The 23,850-nt window shown below is 40.5% G+C and overlaps 1 protein-coding gene across 2 annotated transcripts; it reads right to left on the bottom strand.

Moving 5' to 3' along the window:
- Positions 1-694: 694 nt before the first annotated feature.
- On the bottom strand, positions 695-16,524 carry RUFY1 (RUN and FYVE domain containing 1). Of its 2 annotated transcripts, none has more exons than XM_074839129.1 (18): positions 16,257-16,524; positions 12,774-12,947; positions 12,339-12,456; positions 11,561-11,662; positions 11,115-11,238; positions 10,652-10,710; positions 9,855-9,920; positions 9,145-9,214; positions 8,126-8,227; positions 7,581-7,697; positions 6,748-6,915; positions 5,115-5,212; positions 4,538-4,657; positions 3,653-3,782; positions 2,787-2,881; positions 2,292-2,340; positions 2,032-2,109; positions 695-1,430 (listed from the first exon to the last, which is right to left on the bottom strand). In XM_074839129.1, the coding sequence occupies exons 1-18, from the start codon at positions 16,522-16,524 to the stop codon at positions 1,287-1,289; spliced, it is 2,082 nt and encodes a 693-aa protein (XP_074695230.1). In that variant the 3' UTR covers positions 695-1,286. The 2 variants fall into 2 exon arrangements, with proteins under 2 accessions (XP_074695230.1, XP_074695231.1); XM_074839130.1 differs by having other exon boundaries at positions 16,306-16,439.
- Positions 16,525-23,850: the final 7,326 nt, after the last annotated feature.

Genomic DNA, 23,850 nt, shown 5'->3' with positions numbered 1-23,850 from the left:
TAATGTGGTTTTATAAGCAGCTGAGTTGCAGCTTTTGAGCACTGGAGCTTCTGTGTGTTTGCTGTAGTAAATTGAGTTGCTGTTTGTAATTAACCATTCTTCCTGAGGCTTAGAAATGTGAGGTCCCTTTCTACAGTGACACAGCCCCCCTCCCATCCTTAGTACCTGTTAAACCCTGAGCAGGTTCTCTGTCTTATTAAAACTGGGCTCTGGGACCCGGTTGCTGAGGTGGAGGAGGGCTGGGCAGGGCTGGTGCCAGGGTTAGGCCTTTGGAAGCAGCAGGCGGGTGCGCAGGGCCGGGGAGCGGCTCTGGGCAGTGACCACTGTCACCACCACTGCTGGGGTCACAACAGCCCCTGCCCTGGCACCCCCTGACACGGTGCAGCACTGCTGCCGTGCTGGGGGTCAGCAAAGGGCTTCCTTGGCGAGGGACAGGCAGGAGTTGGTGCTGCCCTCACTGGGTGAGCAGTGCCTGTCCCCCTGCGGGATGGGGTCATGGCCCGCTCTCACCAGGGGAAGCAGTTACTCCTGCAGAGCAGCAGCCTTGGCACCCTGAGCAGGAGCTTACCGCTCAGTTATTCTGGGCACATTTTGGTGTCTCCAGTTTAAGCCCTCACTGTGCACAGCCATACAGGAACATTCTCTTCCATGATCCGTGACTGATGGCCGTTAAAACTCTGAACTTCAACCCTGCTTTCAGTTTTTGCAAAAGGCTTTATTGTGTAACTACTGTACTGTGGTCACAGCGACTTTCAGAACAAGTACAAGGTGTAGTTTTTGACTGCAGTGAACAGAAGGCACGTTCATTAACACTTCTCATAAATCTCTTTCTATAGACAATTCATAAATTGACTTTTCTTCTCTGTACTTAGAGCAAATACAAAACTGTACACGAGCCCGTGAAACAAACAGGAGCACCTACAGCAGAGTTACAGAGGAACTGAAGTTAATGTGCAGAGAGACAGTGACATCTAAAGGGATCAAATAAATGTAGAAATGCCATATACAAATTTTAATACAAATATCTATAAAAATCAGAAAAGGGAAGTTGCAATTTAGTTTCAAATAGAACTTTAAGGGAAATTACAGTTGACATAAATTTCTTAATTATTCCAGTTGGAGAAACATTCGCTTCCATTATCCCTACAAATTACTTTACACCACTCTGTGTTACAGTGGAGAACTCTAGAGACCAGTCTGCTGCACAGAAGATACCTGGAATTCAGCATTAAAAAAATAATGGCTACTTTCCAATGTTAAAGTGGTCCTGTCAAGGTTACGAAGCCTTAAGAGGAATTAGACGAACACCGCTGAAGGAGTAGAGTGTGACAAGTATCGCAAACACGGACAGGCTTAGGGTACGACGGCAGTGCAAGTTCATTGCTGGAGCAAGTGTTGCAGAAGATGTCCCCGCAGTTTCTGCAGTGGTGCTGCAAACAGAGAGTTAGAATAAGTGCAGCTGCCTAAAAATGGAGCATCAAGAAGAGCGAAATCAGACCTAAAAGCTTTTGGAGTCCGCTGCCGTCACCCTCCCAGCAGCGCTTCCTCCTGCGCAGGGGCTGAGCACCCCCAGCCCAGAGGGGCCTGGCCAGGGCCCCAGGAGCCGCCCCGCTGCCACCCAGCAGCTCTCGGGCTCAGGAAAGCACAGGCAGGCCCAGCTCTGCACCGAGGGAACCTGGTGCCTTGGCCGCCTGGCGCCCCGTGCAGGCCCACAGCACTGGCCCGAGCCACCGGGCAGGAGCCTGGCAGCAGCACTCGCCCCTGGAAGGTGCTGAGCACCCGCTGTCAGCATCCAGCTCAGCGGGGAAGGGACAGGATGGGAGAACACGGCCCTTAACAGCTCCCTCCTGAGGGAAGCACCCAAGCAGAACGTTATTTTTAGGATGGGAAATGCCAAATTAGTTCTCTACGTTGTTATCGTGCCAACGAGAGCTGGCACTGAAGCAGTGTCGGTCCTCCCTAGCAAACCAGGCAACGGCAGTTTTTGTTTTCCGTGGCAAAAGGCAAAAATAACCCCCCGAACAACACTACCTTCCTCCTTGAGATAGAGAATTCCTTTTCACATTGCTTGCAGTGTGTTGCTTCATCATCCTTCAGCCAGGTATGACCCTAGAAAAGTGCAATGAAAACCTCACTGTAGATACAAATAAATTTATAAAATAGAATTCAAAGGCAGCTTACCAATGTTGTCAGTATTTTTCAAAAGCCATCTTTTAAAGATAACTGTAGTGCAATTGGAAGGTGTTAAATGAAATCACGTTTAGTCAAAACATCCGTGAGCTGTCGAGTACCTTTAGCGCTTTATTTACTTCTTTAATATCTTCCATCTTCAACTTCGATCTGCAAAAAAAAAATTATTCCCTCTGCGTGACTCTACATTTGGTTGTGTTCAATTTTACCTGCCGTTCCACTGTCCAGCCACTGAATCTAAACTCTAATTCCTCAGCTCCTTGTTACAGCTCTGAACTGCTCAGTATCACCAGGAAACTTTGTCACCTTGGGGTTTGCCCCATTTTCAGTATATTCAGAAGATTGTGGGAAAAACACAGTTCCACTGGTAGAACTAAGCATTTACAGTGGTGTTTCCTACCTCACGCAGCCTACTCATGCAAGGGTCTTCCCTCACTTTTATTTTATGGCTGTTCAGTTGCCCATGCATAGTAATTGCCTCCTAAAATTCTCATCTTTATTCATTTTTATAACTGGATAGGTTTTAAAATTGTATTAGTTTGATACTCCATCCTCCAGGTTACATCACTTACAGGAATTCAGTTCCTACAACTTACTGGCTGAGATGAAGTCCCATTTCTTGAAGAGCTTGCTCCTGTTCCTCACAGACTTTCTCTAACTGCTGCTTCTCATCTTGCAGTTTTCTCAGTTCCTATAAAATCAAGCACAAAAATAAATTTTTTTGTGTGCTGAGTTTGACCTATAACCTAGATCAGTCTATCCAAACTACCCAAGCAGTTCACAAGAATAAGCTCCCTTACAAAACTACCTATTTCTAAGGCTTGATTTTTAGAATTACATGGGTGAACTACCCACGGGTTCTGCACAAACAATGAAATCATTCAACCGTATTTACCAGACAGAGCTTTAAACATCCTCGAGCACAGCTAGAACGCAGCACTCCATGCCCACACACGAGCGTACGGACAGATACTGGTGTACAACTGTGATGTCAAAATCTAAGCTGCTGGATACACGGGAGCAAATTCTCTTTGGGTTAACAAGAACCTTAACGCTTAAAAAATAAATCGTGTTCAGTTGTTTTGAATGCTTGAAAATGTGTTATTTTATTACACACAGCTGAAGGACCTCACACAGTCAGCGAAAGCCCTGAATGTGCCACTTCCTGCCTGAGCAGGGGTATCTGTCCCATAGCTGATGAGCTTTTTGTCCCCAGCTATCCCACCCCAGCTCAGCTGCTGACTGACCGTGGCTCAGACCTCATGCAGCTCAGGCAGGGTGGGCAGCTGAGCTGTTTTCATTGCTTGGGCCCTGTATTAGCATTTCATGTAGGTCAGCCAAGCTTCTGAAACCCCTCAGAGGGGAGTGGTACAGAAGAAACACTCCACTGCAGGTGCAAACACTGCCCTGGTTCTAAGCCAGCTTTAAGCCTGAGCATGGGGCACGTTTGCACCGGGCATACCTTCTTCAGTCCTTCCATTTGTTGCAATTCTGTTTTAAGCAGAGTGGTAGCATCCTTCTCTTGGTGTAGCTCTTTTTGCAAAGTTTGTCTCTGTTCCTTTTCAGATTTTAACTCCTTTTCCAGAGTTGAGCTATTTAAAAAGAATTCATTCTAAGAAACCCTATAGCAGAAAAATATCCTATAGCACTTAAGGATAGCAATAGTATGAGAAGAAGAAACCTTGTCCAAAAGAGGGCAAAAACTAGAGTGGTGTTCTGGGAAATAACAGGGATGTTACGGCAGCAGACATCGAAAACAGTATCAGCATTTTCAGGTCACAGAAAACAAGCAGCAATGAATGGCTAGAAGAAAAAAGGGAAACAAAACCAAAACGAATCCCCACAAGTACATATCTGACTAGCTGTTTAAACATCCATGTTTAAAAATGATGCTCTACCCTCAAGTCTGAACAGTGAAAGAAGTATTTTCTCTAGGTATTAGAAATCCGCAGAGGATTAACATTCCCTGAGAACACACCCCCAAACCCCTCCAAAAACCCCAGTCCATTTGGATGACAGTCACTTACATGATCAGCCTACAGGCATGACCATACCTACCTCCTGATTTAGTAAGAAAGCAATTGAAAGCTCCACTGCCAGCCAGAATGGCCAGATTTCTACTGGCACTCTGTGCTCTAAACAGGATATTCTAGAAAAAACATTTCAAAATCCTCATGGTAACTGTGCACTACACAGAAGTGCTGTGCTTTCTTCGATCTTGCACACTTATGTCAATACTTCCTGAACCCAATATAATTCAAACCTACCCCTTAGCACAAACAGAATAGAAAGCACTTCTTAAAGAAATGGCAGAAGAGAGGGAAAAACACCTGATTGGGTTAAATACCATTTGCTATCCAGTTGGGACATCTGTTGCCGACAAGTGTCAAGCCTGCCAGCAAGCTCTTGCTTCATCTTGTTGCACCTTTCTTCCGCAGTCTGCCTTGCCTTTTCTGCATGCTGCAACCTACAAAGTAAGGAACACGTACATTTGTTGTCAATTCACATATTTTACCTACCCCCTCTCATTCTGTTCTTTCAGATTTACCATTCAGATCTTTTTAAAAGCTTGAACTGAAAATGCTAGTGGAGAAAAAAATAAAAAGACTTCTGAAAGCAACTGTTTCTGCAAAAAACCTCCAAAAGCAAGAGTCAGACATGTTCTTAAACCGAAGTCAACATGTTTTTAAAGAGCCTGCCTATGGAAAGAGCTATGGTTTTCAAATGAGTCAATTATGAGCATGTTTGCCTGGGAAAAGAGAACAGGCAAGAACAGAGAGTGATAAGGAGGAGAAAGGAAAAAGAACATCATGCTGGCACGCGTGTCCAAATGTCTATAGGAGGTGTATGGAAGTCATCCTATAAAGGTTTCTGTTGGAAACTTTCTACTGACTTCAGTGTTGACTTCGTGAGCTTGTACTTACCTCTCTTCCATTTGTTTCATAGAAGACATCATCTCATTTGTTTTTCCTTCAAAAGAGGATATTGCTTCTGTTTTCTGTTGTAGTGAACACTCTGCATTCTGTAGAGGTGAACAGATATTCCAGGTAATACATTTTAGTTTTCTAAAGCACAAAGCATTAGCATTTAATGAAAGTCTGCCACTAGATGACGAACTTTTAGCTTGTTACAGGCCATGCCTGGGTCTGACTGGAATGTACAAACAAAATGCTGATAGTGCCAGAGCAGACACTTCTCAACTTGTTTTGTTAAGAGCTCAGAAAAACATCTTAACTGTACTAAGTTTTGACCTATGAGATCAGCTACAAGCCAAAAATCTTCTCTTTAGAAACAAACTTGAAGAAAGAAATTATCAGATTAAATTGACAGAGTAAGAATATCAATTATGAGTTGAATGTAACAACTGCACTCAGTGGGTGTGGAACCAGGAAGTCAAAGAAATACAAAATACTGCTTTTGAAAGCAAAGGCATACCTCAGCACTGGGGTTTCACTGGCCATTGCCTTGCAAGTTTCTGTGCATCTGTGAAGGAGGCAAAGGCCTGGATAAAGCCTGAACAGGCATCAAGAAACAGTCCATAATAACTGAGAGAAATCCCCTCTGGATTTCTGGCACCAGGTATGGGAGGGGAAGTCTAGTTAAACTCTTATTTGATTAATGGAGACAAGCTCTGTAATATTTTGTGTGAACGCTACTGCTCTGTCACTTCCTTGCAGAAATGCCTATCAGTATATTTTTTGTCCAACTGAAAAAAAACAAGACAAAACACCACAACCCACCCAAACAACAAAAACCCCATAAAAACGTCCCCATGTGACACAAAGGATGGAGAAAGTAAACTCTAAAAACTACCAGGGTAAGGAAGAGACTGCGGAAGGAAGACAGGCCCAGAAAGCAAAATGTTTTTCATTTTACTTCTCTAACCACCTTACATCCGGAGAGCCAGATCTTCTGCTAAAGGGGGTATAACAAAATACCTAAACCAATCTAACAATTTTTTTGGTAGCTCCAGAGGCCAGTTTGACCACAGAGTTCCTCGCTCCCCAAACCCAGTGCTGCCTTTCCACGGGCTACAGCACCCAGCTGACCATTCGGGTACAGACCTCAGGAGACAGTTTTCTACTGGTTTAGAGAGCCATATGGTTGGTTTCACAGTAAACAGTGTTCTATGTGGTGCAGGTGAAAGGCATGACAACACAGATGGGGAGAAGCAGTAAGACAGCTCTTGGCTGCAGTAAGTAGCTTTTTTAAAGACTAACCATTCTGTGGTTAGAACAAAGGACTCTCCCAAACACCTTCTCCCACCAGAGCTCTCCATTTGTCTCAGCGTTTGCTGGATGATCCCATGGCACACTACGCAGCATACTCAAGGAAACTCCCTTTCTTTCCAAACAGATCCAGTATCATACCAATAATGAAGCAGAATAAAAAATTTAAACAATTCCTTCTACAGTTTTAAAACAGATATTCTTAAGAAAATTGCTGCATCTAAGTATTACTTCAGATGCATGTAAGTGCTTATGCATCCCCAGTGCATGATTAACACGGGAAGACCACCACTACAGCTGCTCTTTCTATTCTCCACTGTGGCCATACCTGAGATTTGTGAAACATCTGCAAGTTAATAGCCTTCACTTCTTCTAACTGTTGGCGAAGAGCAACTAAAGTGTCTTGTTTTTCATGAGTATCTTTTTCCAGAAGTTTCATGGCAATTTCCATTTCTGTTTTCATTCCAATTTGTAGCTCCAACTCCTTCTCTAGTTCCTTGCAAAGAGATTTCCTAGTTACTGCTGTGTCATCATGTGTCAGGGATAAGTATTTCCAAAACCCATATAACCCCATACACAACACATTACTCTGAGATAACACTGAACTATGATATTACAGAAGAACTAGGTCTCAAATAATACATTAAGTTAGTAACACAAAAATACTATTCCAGCTCTCCAGACCAGGGTAAGGGTGCAGATCTGCCGGCATGAAGCGTAGAGCTCCGCGGGTAACCCAGTGGCCTGTCAAATGAAGCTTTTCTCCTGGCAGCTGGAGCTGGACTAACTTAGAGCCACAGGCTGAGCGGGCCTGGGCAGCCTCTTCACCACTTAGTAATTAACATTCACTGTGCAAGTGACTGTTGTGCATATACCGTATTTTCCTCCATAAAGACAGTTGCCTCTCTTTGTGTTTTGATCTTGGTCTCTCCTATAATAATGCTGGTAGGTTCTTAAACAGGGAAAGACCGCAAAAGCCCCGATTTCCAGTTCTTTACAGCACTATTAACAACCAACGTCCAGCATCTTGCTTGCAATTCCTTTATGAATTCTGAATAGCTGCAAAAAGTGCACAGCCTACATCTTGTATTTGTAACGCTACCTTAAAGTATGCAGAACCCTGCACCTTTCATTTCACTTTCTATAGTTAATTTTCCTTACCAGCCTATTTTTTTTTTCTTCTTTCAACTGCTTCCAAATATCACTGTACATTTCATCAAGACCCTGGCGTGACTGCTTGTAAGTATCCAGTTCTACTTTTGTGTCCTCTTTTGTTACCTACAAGAAACATGAACAAAAAAGCCACGTTAAGATCACAAAGCTATGTATTTAAAGTATGCCTTAAATTCTTGTGCGTAACACAATATTTCTAGTGCTATTTCAAGTAAAATCCTACTATTTTACACTTAATAAGCTGGCAAACGTTAATAAGGTGAAATTTCAAAGGATAGAGTAAAAATAAAATTAAACCATTCCAATACTTTTAATGCTTTCTCCCTTCTGCAAGTGTATGTTTAAGTGTGCAGTAAAGAACAGCAAAATCTAACGCCTGGGCATACTATACACAAAACCAGTGATCTACACAGTAGCACGCTAAACTGTGCTTAACATTCCAGTTCAAAGTGCTTCTCAGAGCACTGACTACAGCTGATCACAAGAGATCACTTATTTTAAGGGTCCTCATCATCTTCAAATAGGTGTCTCACCTCTACGCTTTTTTCACTCCGTTCACGAATTAATTCATTTTGTTGTTTTAACTGCTGCTGCTCTTCCTGAAGTGATCCAATTCGGTCAGTTGCTGCTGCAAGCTGTTTACAAAGAGAACATATCTATATTTAATCATTGTACAAGCATGCAACATCTGGAGGAATTCTAAAGTTGGTAGCTCAGCCTTTGTAGCAGGTGCGCTGCTCACTTCCCCTTTCGACCCCTTCATCCTCCCCAGAAGCTGCCTGACCCTTTGGCACCCATACTCACTCTACAGACTAAATTAATAAGCCCAACAACACTGGTTCACTTACCTTCTGCTTCATGCTCTCATCAATTATTTTTAAATATTAACTGTGCTAAGGAACGCATCCTAGTGTAAAAGGCTGAAAGCCATCACAGATCTGCCATCTGTGGTATTCATTCTGGCACAAATGCAGCGCAAATATACAGCAAGTCAGAGCTGACATCCACTGATGGAACCTCATGGCATTTTCAAGTGGAGATACCCCAAAGTGTTGGAAATCAGACTACACAGATACAAACCCACCACCATCAAACCCAAAACAACCACTATCACGCATGCTGCTGGACTCTATTTCAGCTCCCAGCTAGGAAAGATTTCCTAATTGAAGTGTGATTCTTTCCCTTCTCTTTTCCGAGTTCTGTTCAACTCACATGACAAATACATACACACATGTACGTGCAGAAGGAAGAGGGACAAGTCATGTTCATTACAGCGGTATGATTAGTTTTGTGTGGAGACAGAATTGCGAAACAAAAAACTTGGTTAAGGACACCCATCTACCAAGGAGGCGCCCCAAAGCATTTTAACAGCTAACATAATGTAGAAGCTTTCCACAGAGCTTTCCCCATGTGCTAACTCATGCCAGTACTACCAATCCTCCATATTTCACTAGCATCAACTCAAATATTTTACGTCCAAGGTATATTCTTGGGGAGTTTCACCTCTAATGGAAGAGAGCTAACAGAAGTATTTAACAGAACAGACACAAACCTCTTCCTGGAGTTTTGAATTGGTCTTTTCTAAACAGTCTATTTTGTTCTGAAGATCTGCAACCGTGCAACTGCAGCAAGGAAGAGAGATGCATAAGAACAATAAAAGAAGTGCCAATGTTCAACATTTATTCCTATCCTCAACCATACTTTTACCATCTTGCATTTGTTAACAGATAAATACTTTGGTGAGCTGGCAAGAAAAATGAGAGGAAGGACAACTGTCCCTCTTAAGCACTGAGATGACCATGCATTTCCCTACAGTTGGCAGCCTACCGTATTAGTTAGCAGCCCTGTTCTGGCTTAGCTTTTGCAGTCTCAACACCCCTCATGCTCAAGTGGGTAAGTGAGGCCTGCTGCTTCCACTGAGCAACCTACAGGGCAAGAATAGAGACTCTTCCTCTAAAGAATGAATTTCCAGATGCACACTTGTAACAGTTTTCTCTTGAAAAAGTAGCTCCAAAAATCTTCTGTTCATCACTAATAAGCCTCAAAAAAGTAACCTATCGTTACACAGACTTGTTTTCTGCATTTCACATGCCATCAGAAGAGTAAGATTACAAAATGAAACTAAGATTTTGGGAAATAATCAGAAAATGCATTTCAATATCAGACAAAAATCTACAAGGCTGACAGCAGAGACATTCAAAGCCATACTGGAAAAGCTAAACAGGACAAGTCTTTGTACATTAGAGTAGATGAAATTCCCACCTTAGATGTCGGTTAAGTTCTTCCACATAATGCTTCTGGTCAAGGACAGCTGTAATCCCTCCATCTCTAGTTGTAAAAGTGAGAATTTATTGACTGAGAAGAAACTCCTTCATTCTGAAGTGTTAGTTTATGCTAGGGCTCTTAGCATAGACTTGCAAACTGAGCTGAAACTTTTTCTCCTTTTCTTATAAAAATACTTGTGCCTGAGCTAGATTGGAAGTACTAGGGAGATGAAGCAGCTGCTTAACTGCTTCTCCTCAGCAGCTGGACAGTAAAATGCTCTGAAGTGCCAGAAGCACACAAACTATGAAGTGCTCTCCATTCACTACAGGTCTTCTAGATACAGTGATGCTAACAGTTGCAGTCTCTAATTCACCTAACATTTCACCCAAAATTACTTTCCTGCCCCCCATAACTGATCTCTCCCACAAAGACAGCTACTTAATGGAGAGCACCTCTGAAACAGTGCTTAAAAATAAAGCAGTGATTCAGTACTGGGTGACCTGGCAGATCATGTCTCCTAAAACCAAATAAAAACACAATCTAAAATTTTGGGTGCTTTTAATTTGGTCCCAGCTCAAGACACAAACTCTCCACACTGTATTGTTAAAACTACCATGGGCTCAACCTTTGAAAGTCAGTACTTTTGTTTAGCTAACAAAGCCTATTTTGATTCTCTTTTTTTGAGGATTAAAAGAGTTTGAGATCTCTAGCACTCCTGTGCTCCCACAGACTGTCTGACAGGTTTGTTCTACAAAAAACATAACAATTACAAATCACTAATTCACCATACGTACTGTTTGCCATCACTGTCCTGTGTTTCCTTAAGGTACAAGGAAAAATCAATCACTCCAACCTGAAAAATATATTTAAGACATTAACAACCTTCACAGTGCAATGCTGCACAGCAACAGGTATTACTTTATATTTGGAAAAAGGTAAAAATTTGAAGTTTAAGTTTAGAGAGATGGGTAATGCCTATATTCTTCCTAGCTGAAGCAAACACGCAAGCTAGTGTTTGTCAGCATCAAAATAACCACATTCAGTGCGCTCAGTTTCGTAGCAGTTATTAGTTTTGACAACATAAACTGAGACGGATGCTTATGTACTTTCTTTCAATTCAAGGTGGGAAACATGACAAGCATCAACACAGGACATTCTGGACAGAACTGTGGACTTGTCTCAGTAAAGTATTTATGGATGTGCTTAATTCTACTAGAATCTCATACCAACTGATCTTATTTAAGCTTTAATCTTCACCTGGGAATCCAAGTCTTCTCCTTTCAAGCAAAGGTTTGCATCAATAACATTCAGCCCAACTAGCAGACCCACAATGACAGCTCCTTCCTCTTCCATCATCAATGCATCGGGTTCATAAAATTCACTAGAAGAAATATTATAAGGCATCACTGCATATCAAACAATTATAACAGTATTTCCAGCACTGAAATCATATAAAAGTAATGCAGTCCTCATAAAGCTCAGCTCATCAGCCCCTTCTCACTGAAGGCAGAAGATACAGAACTCTCACAGAAAATATTCTGCTCATTCCTCTGTAAGTTCACTGCAAAAACAATGAACAACCTCCTCTACAGGTTGCAAGAACAAGCTTAAAGTTAAGCTGGTCAATTAATGACCTCTTAACTACAGCAATGCAAGGTTTCGGTGATTCAGTGAATAAAATCGATGTACGTCTGTACGGTTACCTTAACAGATGCTTATGGTCCAAGAGTACTTTGAGATAATCTGCCAGTTTCTTTTGCATGAGTGCTAGATAAAGCCAAGCCCTTCCTCTTCCCACAGCTGTCCTAAAATGAAAAGTTGCATGTTTTGGTAAAAAAATAGGTGTTTTATTAAGTAGATTTGTGCAGTTCAAAATTCTTCCTTTACAAAGGGAGATGAAGGTTGTTACTTACTGAAAAAACAAAAATTTTAGAAAAATCCCCAGGGAAATTAAGTGTTGTCTCCCGACCACAGAAGTATTTAAGTATATCCCATTGCTTCAGTGAAGGGAAAATATATTGTAAAGTCTTCTTAACTTGGAAAGACATACATATTTTCAACTGCCACCATAACCCAACTATTGATGCATCCTAGCATTAAAACTAGTCTCTTTCTATCATTCTGAATTACTCAAATTAAATATGACTAGTATGTACAAAATGACACAAAGTCATAAAAGCAAGGGAAAGAAGAGGAAAGAAAACACCTGTGAAGACTTTACGGTTATTTTTAGCAGGTTATAGAAGTTTCCAAATGCTGTTTTTAATCTGACAGCATTGTTTGAATCAGAAGCACTGAGTATTTTGATATCCTCCTTATCTCTTGGAGAAGTCAATGCCTCCTACATACCATATTACATACCTACATACCAAATTTTTCTCTTTGGGAACAAGACCTCATTAAGGAAAGGGAGAGACTACAAGAATGATTCTTTTTCCCTGCAGTATAAGTGAAATGCATCATCCCCAACAACCAACTTACTTCAACTCTGGCAGATTTTTAACACTAGTTGCTATATCCGATGCTTCGGGACAAAGTTTTTCCACTAGCTCCAAAGGACCGAAAAATGATTTGTTCTGTCCAATAAAAGTCTTCTTCACTAGAAGGAGTATACAGAGAAGTTTGTGAGGAAAAGCGATGGGCTTCCAAATCCAGAATTACAAATTTTAGTCTATGTTTTACTTTGTCTTACCAGCTCCTAATATGTCAATGAAAAGGGAGCATTAAAAATACCTTGACAGTTTAGGAGGCACAAAATACAGGGTATTTGAGAAGGTAACCACATAGTTATATCTGTAATTAGCATCATACGGTGCATGCGATTAATGTTAACGTCACACAGAAGTCAATCTGGAGACACAGTGAGACACGACACAGTTATCTGCCTCTCCTCAGTCTGGGGGAGTGGGCGCCCACCTTTGAGCCCGTGCTTGAGGCAGTGCTCCAGCACCACGAAGAACTGCTGCAAGGGAGGGAAGTCCGAGTCCAGGGTCCGGCCCAGGCTCAGGGCCGACTGGATCAGGATTTTGATACTGAGCTTCATCATGTTCATGAGGTTGGCGCGCTCCTCCATGGCGTGGTATCGCGCAGCTAGGTGGGGGGACACGGGTGGAGAAAGAAAAGCTGCTTTTAGAAAGGCCGTGCTCCTGTCCCCTCACAGCGCTGACAAGAGCGGGGCCTCCCCGTCCCGGTCTCCATCTTGAGGAGGTAAACAGCTTGAGAAGAGCTGGGCGGGAGACGCGGGTGAATCCCCCTCAGCACGCCGCAGGCGCGGCTCGAGAGCCGAGGCCGGGGGGCAGCGGGGCCGTTACCAGTCCCGGGGGACGCGGTCATCTGCCCCCGGGCCCAGCGCCGCCTCCCCGCCCGCGTTACCGCGGCAACGGCGCACGCACCACCGCCCCCGCCCCCCGCCAACTCTCGCGAGACCGCGCGCGGCGGGGCGGGCCGCGCCGGGCGCCATTTTAGAAAGTTTGTGCTGCGTGGCGGCGGGCAGCCAGCGCCTCTCCGGGCAGGTACCGCTGCTCCGCCCCGGCAGGGCGGGGCACGCTCTCCTCCTCCTCGAAACCTGAGGGAGGGCGAGACCAAAGCAGGCTGCCAGCTACCGCTTTTCCGTCAGTCAACAACAGGTTCTGACAGATGCTGCCAGCCGCGCACCAGTGGCTACCTAAATGATTTTTTGAGCCAACGCTGTTGCATTAGGAGAATCCTGCTGTCACCTGTGGATCAAACACGGTCACACTCCCTTCCAGTAATAGCAGTTCCAGAAGACCAAGTCTAACAGGTAGAGCCCCTGTGTCAGTCACACGCAAGACTGTTAGCACTCTTCCTAACACCATGCGAAAGTCTCTCTTTGCACTAATTTTCATTATTACTTTCCTTCTTGTGCACATAATGTTGATTTAGGATTAAAAACGAGCAAAACTCTTCCCGTATCAGAAGAGTGAAAACAGGGAGTCATTCTAATCAAATTGATCTTAATAATCACAAAGCACACAAAGTCCTGTCAGCCTGTTGTATCAGTGACTGTAGTCAATGTAGTGGATGCCTCAAAAATGCATACAATGTCTTGAGGCTGAGGATTAAAAGAGCTGTAATGTTTTGAATTTTGATGTCAATATTGTCAGGTTACACATCAGGAACAGAAGAAAAGCTGACTGCAGAAACAAAATCACTGACTTTCTTTGGGCATTGTGGTGTTTCAGTAGCAATGCCAGCTTACTTTGGTGGTTTCCTGAATTTGAATTTTTACTTTATCAGGAACGCTTTGCTTCTAAGCCTTGTTCAAGATACACATACCGTATTATCCACAAGACTTAAAACCCCTAACCAGAAAAAAAACCCTGTGAATTAAATGTTCTTTATGAACACAAATTTAAATTAGTGTCTTAATAAAGGTTTGTATGAAGTTAAATAGTTACTTGAACAGTAGTTTTTAGACTGTTGCAAATTTACACTCTCAAGTGCGTCTTTTGCAAAACTGTGTACAAGTTCGTACATGCAAAATAGGTATTACACACATTACCAAAGCCAAGCCTCAAAGATTAGGAATCGGGTTACCTAAGTGCAAAAGATCACAGACATTATGCTGCAATCTTTAAGAATGCACACAGACTCGTATCTCATTCAATTCAACAGATTTGTTTTAACATCTTTTTGAAGCCCCATGCCTTGTTTACTGTAATCATTCAGCACACTTTGAAGTCAGAAAACACTGAAGCAGGAAGAACAGTTTTCCATCTCTTGGTCTTTAAGACTGTCTTTCTTGATTTGTATTCTTTAGATGTGCAGCTCCCAGCCTTCTCTGCAAGGCAGGACAAAGTTTCTTCAACAGCAGACACTGGTTTTATGATGTACCTTTCTGTATGTCCAACTGACTGCACAGTGTGTGGTACAGTTTACATGTGATCAACAGATCTGAAGTTGTAGGTAGAGGTTATAAAATCTTTGGAAAAAGATGGCAGCGGGGAACAAGTTGCTACTTTTCTGCAAGTGGTCTTGCAGGCCTCAGGTTATTTCTTAAAAATACCTGCTTTAAATTGAATTTACAGTGCTTGGTCAAAGGTAATAATGAATAGGTAGAATAGGCAGAATAGGTGATTTAGTGCCTGCTCACATCTCGTATCTTATGAATGGATTTTTCTTATGGAATTTTCCACAAAACTCATCAACATATTATCCAAATACTTTGAACAATTTGGGGAGGTAGTGTTGTATTCCCTTACTTTACATATAAGAAGCTGAAAGATTATGGCAAAAGTTCCATTAAGTGTGGGAGCTCCATTTCAGGCAGGAGAACATTTTATTCCCCACCCCTTGCCAAATGCTCTGTGTTGTTTTGAATTACATCTATTCACAGCATTATTCCAAATGCAGATGAAGACAATGGGATATTCTGCCCTTTGTCAGATTAGATCCCAGGTGCTCACGATGGGCATCCAGGAAACAAATCTGTGAGAAGTTTGGAGTGAGATTTAGAGATGCAGGGAAAGACACAAATCTTATTTTTTTCAGGACAGATTTAATCTTAAACTCTGACTATGCAACACTGAGAAATTGTCACAAAAAATAAAAATGTCCATCAGCAGTAACTTATTTCACTATGCAGAGACAATTCATCCCCACAGAACTCCAGCTTGGATACTTAATATGATTAAAACCAAAATGGTCAGCACCAGTTAGAAAAACTGACCTCCACTGCTCCAAAACAATTAAGTGCTAGTCTGAGACCCTGGAATACAAGACTCCAGGCCCGATTACTGCTACATTTGAACTTTTGTTTCCATGTTACATCACCGAGATTTAACTTCGATATGAATTCAACTAAAGCCCTTTTGATTTGGTTCCAAAAGACCTGTTCCATAAATCTGTATGGTTGCTATATCCATGAATACGGATGTTTAATAAAGCAAGCTGTGGTTACATAGAAGGCATTTTTAGTGTAGTTAAAAAGTAATTTATAACAGATCTGTATCTTAGTTCACTTGTCCACTTTCTGACATGAAAGCTCTGCGAGCAGCAGTATAGTTCCTTCTGTGAACCAGCACACCTAGGAAGAACAACGAATTGACTAAATCACTGATGAGTGCAGTCAGGCTGCTGCTGAGGTCAACTTTAAGGGAGAGGGAGAAAAGGAATCAAATATAAGCTTACTGCATAAAACTGAAGTCAATTTCCCCAAATATATTAAGAGTTTAGAATTCTTCCAATTACAATCCATTTTGTTAAGTTCTACATCTGTGTTGCTTTTATAATTTTGCTTAAATTAAAAATCAGCATCAGATTTTTAAAAATAAATTCAAAGTAATAACCACACATCACTGACACTAATCACCAGCACTTACGGGAGCAAACTTATTTGCGCACCATAAAAGCAAGTTTACTAAATAAGCATAACCATACTTGTTTTTGCTGTGCTGTCATTGCTGACTGGTTTGGATATGAATCCTACCAAAGCTGCAGACTTCAGAGCGTTGCCATAGCCCAGCGCCAAGTTTTCCGAGGCTTTCTTGGCCAGCGACAAGATAGGAGCAGACCACCTCGCTTCTTCCGTTTTCTCTTTTTCCTCGCTTTTTAACTCAGTCGTATTAGGAATCTGTTTTTTGTCAATAATCTCAAAGTCTTCTTTTATTTCCGCAGCAGACGCGGTGCAACTCTCCCCTTCAGCCATCTTTAACGTGTCATATGACACTAGTCATGAGCAATCGAGCTGGCAGCTCCGCCTTGCCTGCCTGATGGAAGGCAGGTACTGAAGAGCCAACTGAGCTGTTTTCAAGCAGTTTCACGCATAAGCAGGACTCTAAGACAAGCCCTCCCAAAACTGAGCAGTTTGCTTGATGTTCTGAGTTAAAGACTGGGGCGGAGGGGGGAGATGAAGAAAGAGTTTACTTTCACACAAGTTATGAAAGTAACAAAAATACACTTTAAAGATCTTTATTGCTGTGTTCCCAAACATAATTTTCCATTAGAAAATTTATAGTATCTTTTGACATCCCAGATTTACGCAGTTACATTGTGACAACTTAAAGAGATCTTTATTATTCTGCCTATAATTAAAGTCATCATAACTTGATTAAAATGGTGGATTGGTATGACAGGTTCACTGCTGTGAAAAGTGCTTGCTTGCATCACTGATGTTAAAAAATAACTGTAGTCAGTAAGCGACTTCATTAATGTATTTGGACTGTGTTTGGTAGAAAAGATCTATCATGAAGGGGAACTGAAATTACCCTAGTATGAAAATTTGACCTTACTGCGTGTCTCAAATATCGATGTAGCCTACTGATGCATGGCTTATTATCCTTTTTTCCATTCAGCAACTGTATATGCTTGGGATACATCACTCATTTAGTCATGAGATAGTGGATGCTGTGTATTAGCTTTTTTTGCTACATAGAGAAAAGTGGGGTTTTTTTGCTACGAAATGTGAGAAGGAGGAGGGAATAGGAGAGTTGAAGATCAATTTCAGTAGTCTTGCTAAATAAATCTTCAGGTCTGTATCTTATTTGTTCTCCTGCTATAAACTACTTTAAGTTTGATTCTATCTTGGTTTCTCAGACAAAACTTTAACAACTTTTGTTCCACAAAGCACAGGGAAGCTCTTAGTTTTTTGTTGAGAATTCAGAGATCAGCAGCTTCTTATTCACCCGTGATTCATATGAGCTAAGTATAGGCTTTAAGCTACTTTTGCTAAAAGGTTAGAGATAAGTTTTACTCCATCTTGTGGACTCCAGCAGTATTTGGCTGTGTTTATAAGGAAGTGGTACCTAACAGCTTTGTCAGTTGCAATCTTGCAGTTGACTGTATGAATATACCTCTGTTTGACTTGAGTAAGGCTTGACATTGATTTTCTGCCTTTTACTATCCATCCAATATTAGAGTCAGGGCAATATTGACTAGAAAAGCAAAGCAGAATTTTAAGCATTGAAATAACTTTTCCAATACATCTGAAGAATAGGGCATAAAGGTTTTGTGACTGAGAAAATAAGAGCAAACCAAGACTCCTATTTATAGTATGTTGTTCCCATAAAGTAATGATGCATCAGACTCCCCTTTACAGTAAAAATATTAAGTGGAACTACCACATAGTCTGTGATCATCTTTTCTTATGTTACTATTAAAGAAACATTTGTGCATTTTATTTCAGATGTCTGCTGAGATCAAATAGGAAACTTATACTTTGCATAAGAAATTTGCTAAACTTTTTCCTACACAGCCATATGATTTAATTGTGCTTCATTTATTACTATTTGGCCAAAATGAGTTAAATGTTATGAAGTCAGCTATTGAATATATTAAATGCTGTCTTTCCTTCCGGTTCTTATTTTAAAGCAAGCAAGAAATCTTATAACATTGTAAGTGAGCCCTAAGTTAAAGAGGTTTGTTTTGTTTACAAAGTACAATTTCCTAAGGAGTCATTTGGGGCAGCCAAGGAGGATGTAGTTTATATAGGATACAGCTTTAAGCACCTTAAAAAAAACCCCAAATGTGGTGTTACTTTGGTTTTGATTCACAAATTTATCAAGGAGGGGCACTATGCATGAATAACACTATTCACTTTTAGCTTTGAGAGTGGGCTTATTATTATCTCTGTCTTCTGCAGATGATGATATTTCACCACTGTAGTCTCTTTACAGACCACTAGTCCAGCCTTTGCTAGTCATGTGAAGATGAACAGTGTTTTCTTTTGAAAGCCCATGATGTGATTTGTTTAGGTCTGCCAGAGTACATAAACGTCAGTTCTGTGTAATCACAAAAAAAATTGTTAGGTCTCACTGAAAAGTTAGTCAGGGAGCTAAGTGATGCCCTTACTACTTTTTGCTTTTCCTAACCGTAGAAATCAACTAGATTATTCCAAAGAAAAAGTATCATTATGAAGCTGTCTGAGTTAAGTGAAATTCAGTTCTTTTTTCATGCAGATCTTGCATGGCCTTGTTTGGTTTTACTGTACCCCCTTCTTTGTCTTAAGAGAGGGGAAAAAACCCCCCACATTTGAAATATTTAAATAATGGTGAATTCAAAATATAGAAAAAGATTGTTCCTGAAGGATTCCTATTTTAATCAGGAAACTACATTTAAGACAAAAGTCTGGCTAGCCAAAATGGAAGATAGTTAATTTTAGAATAAGAAAAGCTATATTATTTGCATTCGGTGATACTGAAAGGAATACTAATTTTCAGGCAGTGATACTTAGCACACAGTTTATTTGGTTAATTCTTCCTTATCTCAGATTTACTGGTTTTGGGTTAATGTTTTAAGAAACTTTTTTACCATTTAACATTTCAAGTGAATCACAAACTTTAAATATTTAAAGCCAGCCAAAATGCCACTGTATGCTAAAGGGTGAACTTTCATGATTAGTTGTCAGTTATACCTTGCATTCCTATAACCTCTTCAGCAAGATTATGTTACAAATGAGCTAGTCAAGTTTTTGACCTTTAAAAGCCTAGTAGTAATAAATACCAAGTGTAGCTGTAGTTGGAACAACGTAAAAAACCCAAACCCTAGTGTGTTGTGTGTTTAACAGCATATTATAGAAAATTCACAGAGCACTACAAATTACAGCAAGAAGTATTCAGTGGCTGCTGAGTAGAGCTGGATCCCCCAAGTTCTGAGGAATCACTTTGTGCTAGTGTGATGGCTATAAGCTATACACCTATGTACTGCAACTATCAAAAGTCATCTTCCAGTGATTACAGCGGCATCAAATACCAATAAAAGATTCCTTGCTTGAGTTGTACTATTCCCTCCCTTCCCATTCATCAAACCACTAGATCATTCTTCCCCTTTGCACTGGGGTAGGTGAATGCCAGTTGAGGAAAAACAGTATTAAGAAATGATAACATGTTTCCTTTAGGAAGCCATCAGAAAACCCCACCAAATCAAACCCAACCCCTCAAAAAATTCCACAGCAGTGAATAAATTCCTCCATTATAATAGTAATTAAGTTATTAGAGACAACAGCTTTAGCTGTACTTCTACCTCTAGTGCAGCTAATTAGATAACATCCTTTCAATCACTTCTAATCAAAGAATGATTTAAAAAAATTATTTCCAAATGTGTCATCACACCTGTATTGAGTCAAAGCAATCATTACTTTTTTTTTTTAAAAAAACCCCCACAACCTTATGCTCCCTGATCCTAACGTACCAGCTAGTGCCATCCTTGAAAAAAATCCTCATTACTACTGAAAGAATCAGCTGTTTGAAATTAATTTAAAAGGTCATTAGAGTCCCTGAGAGGAAACAGAAATGGTATTAGGTGGAAATGTATGTCATTGCAGTAAATAAAGGAAAATGCAGAGTAGAATATTGGAGAAACTTGTGTTAAGATATTAGCATGGAATCAAACAACAGAATTTGGTATATATTTAATCAGCCAGTTAAGAGTAAACACTCATCAGATAGATATTAAATGACAGTCTGAGAAGTGTAGTATATAGACTGTGTATACTACTGATATATACCTACTCTGAACTATTGCCTACTTTTTAGGGGAAAAAAAAAAAAAGCTTTTAATACCAGTGTAGTGGACTGGAATGTGAAAGCAGGTAAAAACAACACACCGATTTTCCTTTTTGTTATTGAACATGTTATTTGCTGGTACTGTAAAAAGCGAGGCAACAAGCGGAACTTCCCACTAGGTGACACCACGGCACTACTTTATTCACAGAGCAGCATCTAACGTACAGCAAGAACACTCTGAGACCAGGTATCATGTTGTGAAGCTACCTGGGAGAAAACCAAATAGTTCCCAAGGTGTTACCTTCCCAGCAAACACTGTAAATACCAGATTTTTGTGACAGCCTTAAAAGACCACGTAGATTTTATAGATGATCTTTAAATGGTCTTCTGTTGGGAACGGAACTGAGCAACAGCACAACAATGTCTCTTTAAAAGCTTTACTTTCTTGGAACAAAGTTTTTTAAATAGGAAAAAAACCAAGCTGAGATACTTACCTGAGAAGCTGCTGAAGTTGTAGCACCCTGTGATACAAACTGTGCTAATAGAGGGCATTTGGGGAAAAGGAAGTAGTTGCTTGGCTAGCTTTTATAGGAGCTGCAATTTGTGACTGTGGAATATGTGTTCAGGAATATTCTCTAATGTAATCCTCCTAGCTGTTAATGAATTCAGGGTCATTCATCAGTTCTAGAGTTTCAGCTGGGATTATGAGATGATTAATATTTTACAAAAGATTTTGGTCTGTTAAAAGTTGTTACATAATGTTCCAAGCACTTTACAAGAGTCAGGAAGTTTGGATACGTGGTATCATTTGGTCTAGTCTAGGGGGACCAAATCAGAAATCAGAGCACATCTGTTTGCATAGTGTAATTTATAGACTTCATGACCTGTGTGGTTTTGGTTTACATTTTTCATGGCTTATCTGGTTTGGGTTTTTTTGTGGTGGTTTTTTTATTTTTTTTTTCCCCTTGGCTCTTACTAGCTTGGCTTTTTTTCTACTACTGCATGCAATTTTGGATCAAGCATAATTTTGAAGGTTTTATAAAAGTGGTATAAATCAACTCAACTGAGGGGTGTAGAGTCAAAGGAATTATAAGTCTGATTACAGGCTGAATCCTAGTAAGATATAAATGCAGTATCTTTGAAACATGCTGACATTTTTGCTACTTAATGCAGTTTTCAACTAACACACATGGGAATACTTATACATGACTTAATTAGCTGAAGAAATGGGCTCTTATTGTTCTATTAATGTAACAGAAATGTTGCAAATTGCAGAAGAAAAAGTTAGATATTCTATGATAAGCCAATGAAAGACATTATATAGTCCCTAGACAAGTCTAGAAAAACACCTTTATGCTACACAGAAACGTTGTTAGTTATTTTAGTTATATGTTTGAAAAGAAAATATTGGAAGTTCATTAAAAAAATAATCTATTATCCATGAAGGTTGAAAAAAAATTCAGACTTCTACTTAATAGAGAATTTCTCACCCCTCCAATAACATGGCATGATTTACTATGTCATCATGGCTACAAAAAGATTGTGAAACCATCACTTTATCTGTGGCAAGTGGTTTCCAATACTTTTTTATACCAAGTACCCTTTTGGCATCCAGCTACACTTCCAGGTTGCTCTCCTTCCTTTCCTGCCCAACCGCAGACACAAGTTTGGTTGTTCTAGGCTACACAGTCCTTTTCTGAAAAGCTTTGTAAATTTGCAAGTTTGCTGGATGCAATAGAAATGTATGCAGAATTATTTTAAAGTTACTAAATAATGGTATTATAAGAATAACAGAGTTCTAGAGTTTAAATTATTGCAAAGTACTGCACATATCAGATAACGGAGTGTTTTGCTGCTCCAGTAAAAAAGGAAAAAAAGAGAAATTAGGCAAAGGTTATTAAGTTTCCTACAGCATATTTAAGTGGTAAGTTTCTCCTTCAATAGGAATACTAGAAGAATCTTTTAAGATACTAAAGAACATTCAGGTGCTTGCATACAATTCTGGTGACACTGCGCTTGTGCACCTGAGGGCAGAATGTGGCACAATCTGGCTAAGTCTTCTCCACAAATAATTGTGGTCTTATAACTGAGTCACATCTGTGAGCTGCAGTAAACAGAGTTGAAAAAGATTGGAAGGGGTAGTGTGAGAAGTGCAATTCCTGGGGTTTTTTTGTTGCCTTTGATTTTCTGAGTTTTCTGATTGCTTTGTGAATGACACTGCATACTAATTAGTAAGACATCTAGAGAGTCTAAACCAAAAGTGAAGTCAATAAATCTTTAGATAGATTTTTTGTTTTGTTTTAAAGAGAAATAATATCTTCTATCTCTCCTTTCCTTTCTTTCCTTACAGCTTTTATCCTTGCAGAACTGTAACCAATAGTTGGTTTGCCACACTTAAGGATAACTCCCAGACTCTTTGATTCAATAGGAATTTTTAAGGGGGGAAAAATTAACTAGGTGTTTTACAGATGTGCAAAAGCACCTTGGTTATTGACAGAATCAAAGGGAAACCTAAGCGTTTGGGTAATGCAAGTGTGTAGCTCAGCTTCACTGTTTCTCTGTTATCAGTTCCCCTCACATTACAGGTTAGGCTGATTTCTCTTAAGGCCTTTCCATGCTTCAAGAGTAAGACGGAAACTTGAGTAGGCAGGTTAGATGTTAACAGTGAGATTGCTTAGCGATATCTCAGCAACAATCCTTTAGAAATATCTTCACTATTCCTTTTGAGGGAATTAATCATATATAAGCATCTCACCTTTAGAAACAGAACTGAAAAATGTAAGACACTAGTGACTCAAGAGGTTTAAACTAATCTAAGATGGGCCACTGGAGTGCTGCTGTTCTCCTTTTCCTCCAGCTGTGTGTTCCCATTTCCTTACAACAGCACTGCTCCCCAACTGACCTCCTGATAAGCCAATCAAAGGTAAAAAATGGCAGGAAATTAAGGCTGTAGCTCTCTAGCAGCCTAAGGCAATCTAACTGCTGTCTGCCTTGTTGCTGTCTCTTGCCTCTGGCCAAATCCTTTCCCTGACTCCCTGGGTTATTGGGCTGCTGAGCCATTTCAGTGCACTGAGTTGGTGGAAAACTAATACAACAGAAGTGAATAATTCTTCTGCTGATTAATGCACTGAAACAGCTCATATTTTCCAAATTGTTTGTTGGAAGAATTGCTCGCTATATGGATGTCCTGTTCAGCCCCCAGTTTTCTGCCTGTCCTGAGTGCTTCACAGAGACTCCACATGGCAGATTAGCAAAGTGGATGACAGACTTAGTACTGGAGTGCTTTATCTTAAACATTCTTCTTTCCATCTTTTGTCAATCACAGGGGCTCCTGGCATCACACCAGCAGTAAATGCATAGGGAAAAAAAGACTAGAGAGAGGAATCATTGCCTTGGTAAATCCCAAAACTTCTAGTAACCAGTGGATTAGAGACTTTGTGATTAGGAGTTGCATCTGAAGTAGCCATCTTTAGATAAAGAGAATAAATATAAAACATGATCTGAGTGTAGACTGAAGGCTTGTATGCCCAAAA

Source organism: Strix aluco, chromosome 13 (genome assembly GCF_031877795.1).
Source record: "Strix aluco isolate bStrAlu1 chromosome 13, bStrAlu1.hap1, whole genome shotgun sequence".
Lineage (NCBI taxonomy): Eukaryota > Metazoa > Chordata > Aves > Strigiformes > Strigidae > Strix > Strix aluco.
Note: the sequence above shows the minus strand (reverse complement) of the source record. Positions and strands in the feature narration are given on the sequence as shown.

Bases quoted from the DNA above. Each gene is read 5' to 3' on its own strand.
- RUFY1 (XM_074839129.1), bottom strand. From the start codon at position 16,524: ATGGCTGAAGGGGAGAGTTGCACCGCGTCTGCTGCGGAAATAAAAGAA. The intron at 6,916-7,580 runs GTAAGGAAAATT...TCTCTTTGCAAG, and splicing joins AAGAAAAAAAAAATAGGCTG to GAACTAGAGAAGGAGTTGGA. The intron at 2,110-2,291 runs GTACTCGACAGC...GCACTTTTCTAG, and splicing joins AAGTAAATAAAGCGCTAAAG to GGTCATACCTGGCTGAAGGA.